This window comes from Lissotriton helveticus, chromosome 10 (genome assembly GCF_964261635.1).
Source record: "Lissotriton helveticus chromosome 10, aLisHel1.1, whole genome shotgun sequence".
Classification (NCBI taxonomy): domain Eukaryota; kingdom Metazoa; phylum Chordata; class Amphibia; order Caudata; family Salamandridae; genus Lissotriton; species Lissotriton helveticus.
The window spans coordinates 67,839,841-67,852,180 of NC_136071.1; the positions used below are offsets into that span (position 1 = coordinate 67,839,841).

The 12,340-nt window shown below is 46.3% G+C and overlaps 1 protein-coding gene across 1 annotated transcript in view; it reads right to left on the reverse strand.

Moving 5' to 3' along the window:
• Positions 1–9,298, reverse strand: part of LOC144783939 (metalloproteinase inhibitor 1-like) — a 31,778-nt gene extending 22,480 nt beyond the window's left edge. Inside the window, exons 1-2 of the mRNA XM_078662671.1 lie at positions 9,206–9,298; positions 1,861–2,023 (exon numbers count right to left, since the gene is read on the reverse strand). Of these exons, the coding sequence (XP_078518797.1) occupies positions 1,861–1,987 (127 nt within the window). The 5' untranslated portion in view covers positions 1,988–2,023; positions 9,206–9,298. The remainder of the gene's footprint in view (positions 1–1,860; positions 2,024–9,205) is intronic.
• Positions 9,299–12,340: the final 3,042 nt, after the last annotated feature.

The window sequence follows — 12,340 nt, forward strand, 5'->3', positions numbered from 1 at the left end:
CAGGAATTAATGTTTGTTTTGCAAGGAAACACACACACTTTGGGGGAAAACTTCTAGCTAAATGTAGGAAATAGTAGCTAACTGGCAACTCATTGTTCTCAAACGTATTTATGCTGCCTTCAACAGGGCCACTTTAAGCAAATGAATGCCCGTCAAGCTGGTATGGACTTCTGAATGTGGTAGGTGGTTCCTCCCAGGGCTAGCAGAGGTAGGATTTTGTTGCCACACTGAGTGGTCAGTCCATCCTCCAAGGTATAGACCTTATTTGTCTAAAGGCTTAAAGATCAATTGCACAGTACTGGTGCATAAGGTGTGGCCCACTGATGAGACCGGCCTCAACAGAGATATAATTAAGGATTGCCTCAATTTAGAGGGGGTTACCAGGATCTCCTGGATTAAGTTTGTAAAGAAACCATTTTATGACATTGATTGTCCAGAATATTTTGATTCCCCAAATTGTATAGAAACCGTATCAAGGAAGAGCTTGAAAGAAACTTGTTTAAACTTCCTAGAAAATAAGCGTTGGCTTACAGAGAAATGAAAGATCTCAGTCATGGAGAACCACCTGATGCTCCAAGGACAGGGAATTCTAATACAGATCCAAAGCTGTTATTCACGCAATTTACTGACACGTTTTCGAGGGGGGACTTTTTTTAGACTGGTTACATTCCCAGAGGCAAACTCTTGGTCTAAAAAATGTGTCACTATGCCCATGTGACGATACTTCTGTTCAATCAATGTTGCATTGCATACTCTTCTGTAAATTTTATGATTTGCCAATGAGAAGATTTTTGATATTTATTCTGAAAAAGTGGGGATTTAGACAATGTAGAGCAGCACTTTTGAGGCTTCAAATGCTGGAGGATGAACTGATCATTTTGCTTATGTCGTCCTTTTTAAAAGCTGTAATCAGACATAGGATTACCATGAATTAATTATAATTATCTGTCTGAGTCAGTTCAAAATGTTGCTGTATTTAATATGAGTTACTTTTTCTAGTGAATTACAATGATTTATAGTAATGTTCACGGAATTTTATGGTAAACTTTTTTATTGCAATCTGTTTTTACTGTGCTTTTATGGTTTTTAATCAAAATCAAATAAAGCAGTCTTTGACTTGACTTGACAATTACACAGTACTGAGTAGTCTTTCGGGATATATGGAATTTTGAGTAATCATGTAAGCCCTAGTAAGGCATCCATATGTCTTCTAGTTCTTTCAAATTGTCCTGTATCTTGAAATTCTGGTGTACCGATGCCACCTGAAATTTCTGTGATTCAATCTATATTTAAACCTTTATGGGGTATATTATTAAATAGTAATAGCATGACCAATTTATTAGCATATTTAATTTTTCTAGCTCATGCTAGGCTGTAAATGGACTTATGTTCGGATGTTTGCAGTGTGTGTGATTGTGTGTTAGCAGGATTCATATACATGTGAATGATGAGTAAGCTGAAGGCTTCATTCCAATAGGGTTTCTCTAACATGCAGGCAGTTTCACTGAAAACCTATATCTCTTGTTGCTACTTGCGCTGATGAAGGGATGCTGATACATAGTGCTAAGATGGTGGCCTAAAGCATAATAAGCTGACCTTCTGAATAATTCAGTCAGAATTATGTGCTCACTACTAACAAGTCAACCCCTAAACATTGGTAAGGATAAAGATAAATATTCCAGCAGCAATGGGTTGATCTTATCAGTGATATAATGGGCCTATAGGGGAGCAGGTTTGGAGGAAAGCTAAACGATAATAAAAATCACACTGGGGAGTCAAACATTCCCTCTTACGATTCAGCAGCTGACCTTTCTTTGGTATTTCAACTGGTGGCTATGAAAAACTTTATGAGGCACTCACCTACGTCTGAATTGCAAAAGTGTGACTGAAGATGGGCATTCACGCAATCACAGGCTCTTGATGGTGGAGACGCCACAAGAAGCAGGAGCATGATAGGTGCAAACAACTTCCACGTCATACTCTCCATGTTGGTTACCAATTGATCGGGTCTGCTGTATCAAGCCTGCCGGGTGGAAGAAAAACATTAATTAAGTTCTCACTGTTGAAGTGATTTTGTTTGGGTCATCTACTTATCTAGGGCACTACAGATTTCACAGAAACAGAGACCCAGATAGAGAATTACTGCACTATATGTCAACAGAGGCATACCACACCAACCACAAGATGTCACTATCGAAAAGAGGTGATGAACTTGGCAGGCACCCATGTGCACTTACTTTATAGAAAGCGGTACAAAAGGGGGTGGTGATGGACGGAGCATCTGAACCAATCAAACACTCACACCCAGTCAAAAGATCTGGGTTTAATCGATCACCGTTCTTTAGCCCACTCTGCCACCCCAGTTCAGACATGGCTATATGCAAATCAGTCTGACCCTGTGCCTCATGGGAACAGTCCAGCCAGAACTGCCAAGCCATGCTTTCCCTGTTCCGGAAACAAGCTTCAGAGGACCGGTTTCTGGCATTACAGCCGTCTTCAGCCCGGCTTGCTTGAATCCAGTGGCAAAGTGAGCAAGGGACTCACGTCTGAGCATACCCTGCCACACTTATGGCGGCCAAAAGTAGTACAAAAGGGGGTGGTAATGGACGGAGCATCTGAACCAATCAAACACTCACACCCAGTCAAAAGATCTGGCTTTAATCCATCACCGTTCTTTAGCCCACTCTGCCACCCCAGTTCAGACATGGCTATATGCAAATCAGTCTGACCCTGTGCCTCATGGGAACTTTGGAGAAAGGCATCAAAACACACATTTGCAATGCAATTCTCCAACAGATTGTCAAGCACATGTAACACTGAGAAGCATCCAATCTGCCTCACCAAGTGTTCCATCCCTCTAGCCCTGATAATTCCTATCCTTATGGTCTCTGGTTGCTTGTGTTCCCATCCGGAGGTGAGCGGGACTAGAAGTTCTGGCTTGACCATTCCTATTGGAGCAAGACTAAGACTGATTTGCATATGGTAGTTCTCTGTCTGGAGTGGCTTTGGTCTGAAATGCAGCCCAAGCAATCACTATTCGCTCAGATTAAATCAAACATTCCTTCAGCCATGTTATTGTATGTTGCAGTACCCCTTTGTCAGTCATCAGTGCTGCAAGGAAAGGGTAGTGGATTCATCTGGAGAAAAGACAAGCATGGGATAGCATGTGATGGGGATGTATCTATGAGTGCAACACCATACATGCTGCTGTGCATTACAGGCAAGTCCCTAAAAGGTTAATTGTTGGGGTTGAAAAGGAGAAAGAAACATACTTTGGGTCAATGACTTGTGCATTGCCACGTACTAACTCCCTTGCCCTGCCTTTACAAACAGGAAGTCGCCAAACAATGTCCTGATTGCTAGTAGCTAAGGTCAAATCTAACACATTCATGGCAATTCCAATAAGAATAGATACACAAACAGCAATGCAGATGCATTAAAATAGCATATGAAAGACAGGGTGTACATCTGTGTTATTATTTATATGCCTGAGATGTGAACTAGGGCCGACATTGCCCATTTTAAAACTTCAGTTATGAACTGTGACTCAGGACTCACCTTGTGTAGATAAAGCCACATGTGAAATTGTAACAAGTGTACTTTTACACATGGGTAAATGTACCATAAAGTGCATTTTTACTTCTAAACATATTTTGGTCACTGGGAAACATCTTCCACAGCTCCAAAAAGAACTGCCGAGCCCTCGAGAGAACCTGGCGCAAAGACCCTACACCGGACAACATGACTGCCCTCAAGCTCGCCACCCGAAAACACCACCAACTCATCCACGCCACCAAGAAAACTGCATTCAAGGAACGACTGGACAACAACGCACACAACAGCAAGGAACTCTTCAACATCGTCAAAGAGCTCTCCAACCCCAAAGCCGGAAACAACGACATCACCCCTTCGCAAGACCTCTGCAACTCCCTCGCCTCCTACTTCCACAACAAGATCGCGGACATACACAACAGCTTCAGCACTCAACCGACGAACGCCACGACCGAACCACCGCCCCCCACCACCACCCTCCACGCCTGGACTCCGATCAGCACCGAAGACACCATCCTCACGATGAACTCCATCCACTCCGGATCTCCGACCGATCCCTGCCCTCACCACGTCTTCAACAAGGCCGACGCTGTCATCGCACCCCACCTGCGGGACATCATCAACACCTCCTTCAACACCGCTACCTTCCCGGAGAGCTGGAAGCACGCCGAACTCAGCGCCCTACTCAAGAAGCCATCGGCCGACCCCACCGACCTCAAGAACTACCGCCCCATCTCGCTCCTCCCGTTTCCTGCAAAAGTCATCGAGAAGACCGTCAACATGCAGCTGGCCGCCTTCCTCGAGACGAACGGATCCCTCGACCCCTCGCAGTCTGGCTTCCGGGCCAACCACAGCACCGAGACCGTTCTGATCGCAGCCACCGATGACATCCGAGCGCTGCTCGACAACGGAGAAACAGCGGCCCTCATCCTCCTCGACCTCTCCGCAGCCTTCGACACTGTCTGCCACCGTACCCTAGTACAACACCTCAGCAACGTCAGAGTCCAGGAGAAGGCACTGGAGTGGATCATCTCCTTCCTCGCCGGAAGGACACAGAGAGTCCGCCTCCCTCCGTTCAGATCCAAAGCCACCAAAGTCATCTGCGGCGTTCCTCAAGGCTCCTCGCTCAGTCCAACCCTCTTCAACGTCTACATGAGCCCCCTCGCAGACATCGCACGCCAGCACACCCTCAACATCATCTCCTACGCCGACGACACCCAGCTGATCCTCTCCCTCACCAACGACCCCGCCACCGCCAGAACCAACCTTCACGAAGGGATGAAAGAGGTTGCCGAATGGATGAAGAACAGCCGCCTGAAACTGAACTCAGACAAGACGGAAGTCCTCATCCTGGGATCCTCACCCGCCACTTGGGACGACTCCTGGTGGCCCCCCGCCCTAGGAAGCGCACCCAAACCAACAGACCATGCACGCAACCTGAGCTTCATCCTGGACTCCTCCCTCTCCATGTCCAGACAAGTCAACGCCGTCTCCTCGTCGTGCTTCAACATCCTGCGAATGCTACGTAAGATCTTCCGGTGGATCCCCATCGAGACCAGGAAGACGGTCACCCAGGCCCTCGTCACCAGCCGTCTGGACTACGGCAACTCCCTCTACGCCGGAACCACCGCCAAACTACAGAAGAGACTCCAGCGGATCCAGAACGACTCAGCACGACTCATCCTGGACATCCCCCGTCGCAGCCACATCTCCGGTCACCTGAGAGACCTGCACTGGCTCCCTGTCAACAAGAGAATCACCTTACGTCTCTTCACCCACGCACACAAAGCCCTACACAACCAAGGCCCAGGATACCTCAACAGCCGCCTCAACTTCTACGCTCCCAAGCGCCAGCTTCGATCAACCAGCCACGCCCTCGCCGCCGTCCCCCGCATCCGTAGAGCCACCACAGGAGGACGGTCCTTCTCCTACCTCGCCGCCAAGACATGGAACTCCCTCCCCACCCACCTCCGCCTGACCCAGGACCACCTCACCTTCAGGAAGCAACTCAAGACCTGGCTGTTCGAGCAGTAGCGGACCCCCCTCCCCCAGCGCCTTGAGACCCTCTGGGTGAATAGTGCACTATATAAATGCGATGATTGATTGATTGATTGATAATATACTTTTCTTTTACACCCTCACAATTTTTGGATCTTCCCTCATCCCCTCCCTGGATAGGGATTTAGAGCACATTTAGGAGAAAATATTTGGATGTGTCAATGTGGGACTGTGTTTGCAGTATGTTTAGGACTATCCATAATGTGGAAACTCTGATTTTGTTGTAACTGTCAGCATCACTTGTCACAGACGAGCACCATTCGCCCTGGTATATATGAGCACCCTTGTACTCACGGATTCAGTACTTGACTGAATTTTTTCCTTTTATGAGGATCACTGACAAAGTATCACAATATCCCATATAAGTTTATAGAAAAATATTTGCACACAAAGGAGGACTTTTTGTCAGAAAATTGAATAAATAAAATAAACAAAATCCAATAATTGTTAAAGGAGACTAAATCTATTTGGTATCTACAGGAGCCAAAAACCATTTACAAGCCTTTTTTTATCTTCAGTAGATCGATGTATCAACTTTGAATGTCTATGAACCATAGAAAAACAAATCAACACTTACAGTTCTGAGAAATTAAAAAGCCCTTTTGTAATAGGCTTTGGCCCTCGTCCTAACCTAGACATAAAAACTAGGAGGGAAAGCAGGAACTGCATGTTGTAGTTTATAAAGTAGCAAAACAGCAGTCCTACTCAATTACTAAAAAGTGCAATTCACAAACCTCTGGATGGAAATCTCCACCTCTTCTATCTTTATTATAGGGAGATCACACATGTAAGTTTACTATTTAGGGGCCAATTACGATGCCGGACGGACTCAGGTCCGTCCGACATCGGTCAAGAACCTTAACCAACCGACCTGCTGCTGTCGGTTAAGGCGCTGCTAGTACGATGCGACTGAACAGGGTTCGGTCGCACTCGTATACTTCACAATGCAAGAATGCATTCCGAGCGTAATGCATGCTTGCATTATGAAAAGCAGGGGTGCGGTTCATCCCTGCACCCTGTGGCTGGCACCTCAAAGTGCCTGCCATTGGGTGCAGGGATCCACAGAGGGGCACCATAGATGCCCCCAGGCCGCCATTCGGCAGCCTCGCACCCATGGGGGACATACTGCGGGCCCCCAAAGACAGTTTCCCACTACCTTTTTGTGCTGGAAAAACCGTCACGAAAAGGCAGTGATAAACTGCCATCGTACTCCCTTGGTCGCAAAGAGTTGGCCGGGGGAGTACTGAGGGGTTTCCGGATGGCGGACGGGCTCTCTGACCCTGTCGTCCGCAATCCGGAAATCCAAGTCAGATTCCTTTCCAACCGAAACCATCAGAATGGCTCAGTTATGTCGGACTTGCGCCACGTTTACGCCGCCGTTGCGTCATGCAACAGCGGCGTAAACGTGGCGCATCCATGCGACCCATTTACAACGTGACGCATCTAGGCAGATGCGTCACGTTGTAAAGCCCTGCGCCACATGTGAGCGTTCCGGCACAGGGTGGGCGTTTCGGGCCAGGTGCGCCTCACAAAAGTGCCTGCGTGAAATCTACAAGATTTCATGCAGGCACTTATAGGCCTATGCTGCGTCAAAACCCTGCGCCTGCTTGAAGCAGGCGTAAGGATTGATGCAGCATTGTACAGATAGGACCCCCCAGAGCATTGCTGGAGCTGCGTCGCGCTTGTGACGCAACTCCAGCAATGCGCCGCCTTTACGGCACAGATGCGTCACGCATCTGTGCCGTTTTTGCCCCATGGTGCGCCGCATTGTAAATGCGGTGCACCATGGGTGGCGGAGCTGTGGCGCACAATAACTGGCGCATCCCTGGGGATGCGCAAGTTATTGTGAATCTGCCCCCATGTATTTACTCACCCTGACAGTGCTTAATTTGAGACGCTTATTTCTGGTGCTTGCCACCGGCACTTATGACAGTTGCCACAAGGTGATGCTGTCTGTCTAATTTAGGAATGGGCAGAATAACAGGTTATTATGTGATATATATATATATTTAAAAAGACGAATAGCTGCCCCAAAGTCATTCTTATAGATTTGGGGGCCTGGAATAGTCTGAATTTTCATTGGCATCGTATGGACTAAGCTGCAGTGGCATCCTGAAGAGGACGCTGGCACTTATTATTTTTACAAATTTAGCACTGAACTATTACCTGCAAAGCTAAGAAGCTGTACCTCTACGGGTTGAAAATTCCTTCAAGCAAAATTTGGAAGAGCTTTTATAGTAAAAAAGAAGTTTAACGAACTTTCCTTTCAAACTCCTAATTTGAAACACGTTGCGCCGATTCCAGATTCTCATCGTACGTCAGAATGACGGGCTTTCTGTCAGTTCCACTCCAAAGTGTCCCTAAACCGGCAGGGCCCGATTCACAGAACTAAATTAAGACAAAATCCTAAACTTACTACTTTTGGTATTCACAGAAGTTAGGATTTAGTCTTAAATTTGTCTTAAGACAAACTTAAGACAGACTGAAGACAGACTTAAGTTAGGATTTTGTCTTAAGTCTGTCTTAAGACAAATTTAAGACAAAATCCTAACTTCTGTGAATACCAAAAGTAGTAAGTTTTGGATTTTGTCTTAAGTTAGTTCTGTGAATCGGCCCCGCAGTGTCCAGCACAGGTCTAAGAGGGACAAATATATATGCCAGCTTTTCATTATATCCGTTAATCTTGCCTAAAGTGAACATACAGAGAATCGAGGGGCATATTATCAAGGGGGTTTATCTCCGCTTATTTGGCTTTAAAAGCCAAGAAAGCGGAGATAAAATTATCTCCCTATTACCTAGCTGTCGCTAACACCAGTTAGCGACAGCTAGTAGGAGATAGCGACCATCTTGGGCCCCGCTTTGCATGTCAGTGATATTTATCACTAATGACATGCAAAGTGGGCGTGCCAAGATGTTAGCGACTGGAAACAGTCGCTAACATTGCTATCTCCTATTACCAACTTTTGGAGATATTCGCGCTAAACGCGAATATCTCCAAAAGCTAACACCTGCCCCTGAGCAGCCATGTTATCCAATGGTAGGTGGATAACATGGCTAAGAGCATTAGCTCGGTAATGCATGAATATCGCTGACTTTGCAGCGATATTCATGCATTTCGGCTGATTTTTATCGCTTAGGAGATAAACCTTGATAATAGCAAGGTTCCTAAGCGATAAAAATCGCCGCTGCTCGGCTATAAAAATATCGCTGCTAAACCAACATAGCGATAATTATCGCTAGTTGTTGGTAATATGCCCCCGAGTTCCATAGTGTGTGTGTATTTGGAAACTTAGCAGAAGGTGATCTCCAAGACCTAACTTGGACACCCCTGCCAATAATATCTAAACAGACAACAACACCATCCAGGTTTCGTGAGATGGTGCCAATACCAGACTCAAGAAACAAATATATATATATATATATATATAAATATATATTCCAAGTTTGAAATAACTCTCCACAATTCCTACCACCCGGGTGTAATTCTATGGAGAAATAAATATGTAGCAAAACTCATTTTTCTCAAAAAAAATAGCAGCCAATTTTAAAAGTACAGACTTCCTTTTGGCATTTAAAATGCTCACCCTCTACAAACCTGTACTGCTGGTAGCTCTCTCTTCTGAGTCTTCAAACGATATGCCTCAATCCTGCCCGGCGCTGCATGCAATTGATGCCAGTCTCAGTCCTGGCACACCATTGAATGTATTTGAGTCGGTGCCCTACTTATAGCACCAAGGCATTGATTGACACATAACTTGGCATTACGTGTTTGAAGATGAGAGGCTGCTTGGAAGGGCCATCGGAAAGTTGCACATGGGGAAACATCCACAAGAGAACAGGGAGGATTGTTGTTGCGAACAGCACACACCTAAGGGCCTTCCTGGGCTAATTGGAATTAGCATATGGAATATGGAATTAGCATATCCCCATGGCATCTCATCAGAAAAGTTTTGTTTCTCAGGCTGATTATTCACCGACTCTGCCCCATTTTAGCTTTAGGGAACGAATCCAGGTGGTGATGAACCTGGTGGCATGACCTTCTTTTAACCTTGATTTGGGTGCACATTTGGCAGCCTCAATTTACTTCCAGAGGAGTTTGAGAGAGAGGAGAGGAGAGAGAGAAGAGGGAGGGTATGTGTGCGCACGTGTGACATGTGAGTGTGTGTGCACATGTGCGTGTTATGTTATGTTATGTTAGGTTGTCTTGTAAAGCGTATGGCTACCCCAGCAATGGGGTGTCCCAGCGCTGTAGACCACTGGGGAACCTGTCCTGACTTTCCCTGTGGGATGATCCCTGCTGGGTATCTCCAAGGTGAAACCAGGCATCCCCGGTGTATGTGGGGGGCCATTGTGGAGATGAGGCAAGCTAATGCCCAGAGTTGCCGAGTGTGATCCCTGGTTAGAGTAAGCACCGAAGCGAGAATTATCGAGTCCACTGACCCTGGTCCACGACCCTGCCGCGTCAGGAATTGAACCCTGGTCTCAGACCGTCCTCTGCTTCCGGGTCTGATGCCTCTAACCAGTGAGCCACACCACTCCTGTGTGTGTGTGTGTATCTGTGTAAATAAAATAAGGGGCAGCGGTACAAATTTGTCCTTTCTCCTATTAGAGCCCAGGACACCCTTACTATGCCACTGGGACACATAATAAGTTTGAAACGTCATGGGCATTGTTCTTCCATTGTTTCAAGCGCTCATCATGCTGGTGCGATTATCAGCATGGTGGAGTTATAAAGATCAGAAAATGAGGTATGCAAAATGCAAATAGTTGAGGATAGAAATACCTCCTACTGCAACCTTCAGCCTCGCGCCAAACTGGCCAATCAGGAGCTTTCTGGGCTCCTTTGTCCACCTCTGGATCTCTCTCTGTGGTTCCCTGTAGCTCACAGGCTGTCCTTTGCACGCTCACATCTCCTGTGGCTCTCACCCTCTTACAACTTTTCTGTCCCCACCTCCACAGACCCCTCCACTTGCAGTCTCATCCAGTCACCCCAATGCCACTTTCAATGAGACCCTTATTTCTTGCTTCCCTTCCCAGCAGCTACCTCTCTGCTCTTTCAGATACAAGCTGCTCTACCAGCATCCCTGTATAAAGGGGGTGGACTAAGTGGGCCATAATTGATCTTTGGCCAATGTACTTTACTCTCTGGTCCATTGTTGGGACGCAGCCGAGCCTATAAACAATTGTGCTAGTATTATTTCTGTTTTACCACTGAGTACAGACAGATGTAAGGCCTGTACCTCTCAAGTTTCATTGCTTTCGTTTTGTGTAATTGTATCTTTTTGCCTTCTTGCTTTGAGTTTTCAATCTTAAAAGCAGTAGTGTTATTTCTTTCAATACACGGTGTGCAGACTTTGAGGTGTGTTATGCAATTCTTTCTGGGTCATTGCTGGGCGGGGCATTCAAACTATTGTGCAATTTTTGTACGATCAGGTCGCTTTTTCCCACAGAACCTAACTGGATACAAAGCGTCCATTTACTTCAGTTAGGTAACTTTGTTTGCACAATTTTAATGAGTCCAGAGGCAGCAGTCTGATGCACACTGCAAAGTATATAGGTCTTTCTTGCCCTGAGGGAACAGCGTCATTGATTGTGTCACTGTATCATTGTTTCGCGACTGCCCAACAGGAACAGTGCGATGTATTGTGACAGTTGTGCCTTTCTAGCTAGTCTCTCTGAGTGCAAGTGTCATCTAAGAGAGGAACAGCACGCCCACAGCCTCTGGCGGGATTTGCTTCATCCTCCTTGGCAAAGCAGTGTTGACACTGAGAAGGTATCATAGCATCAGCTGGGCTTGAGGCCAGGACTAGAGCTGCATCCTTTAGTGTTTCACACCATTCTACTCAGATGAGCAGGTGAGCCCTGGGGTGTATGAGTCAGGGTGCCAGGACCTTCCCTGCCAATGACCAGACCATCTAGGAAGAGCTCATCCAAGAAAAGAAAGAGAGGTGCAGAGGAACACATGGTTGGTCCCCACCAAGACAGGGCGGTTATTTGGAGATTAGCAGACAATGTGCACCGCCATGTTTGTAGTGGAGTCTGCCAAACCGACAGTCCACCTGCTGTCATGTTTCTGCGGCAGACATCTGAGTCCGACTGCCCGGCAGACATTTGGCTATTGGTGTAAATACCTCAGACCATCTTCTCTGTTTAGGGTGGAAATTCTGACATGCTTGTGAGAAGTTGGTCTGGCATATGCTGTCCACTATTCTAGTGGGCACCTCGTACCAGTCCAAACGAACCTTATTGATGGTAGGTTAAAGACAACCTTTATTGAAAGCTATCCTAGTGGTAGCTACGGAGAGCAGCCTTCAGGCTAAGTCTTGGAGGAATGTAAAGCAGCTTGTTTTACCAGTCTATAATCTTGTGAATGACCAAATGAAAGGAGAACCATACCAGGTATATATATAAAATATATGTATTTATTCTAAACACATCCCACTAGTCTCTTTATGAGGCTAGAGGCAAAAGTACATACAGAAAACTTAACAGCACACACAGCAAATTAGCACAATATACGTTGAGCCCTAGGAGCGTACCAAACCATATATTAAGAAAGTGGTATAAGAACCACAACTTGACTAGACCCACGGCCTAGAGCCTGTAAAAGTGCTGGGGCCACAAGGAACCACCCAAGGTAGTGAAACAGGGGACCCACAGGGGACCCGTGAAGAGTCTAAACACAGCCGCCGATCACCATTAACTTCTTTGGGGAAAGTCGCTGTTGGAA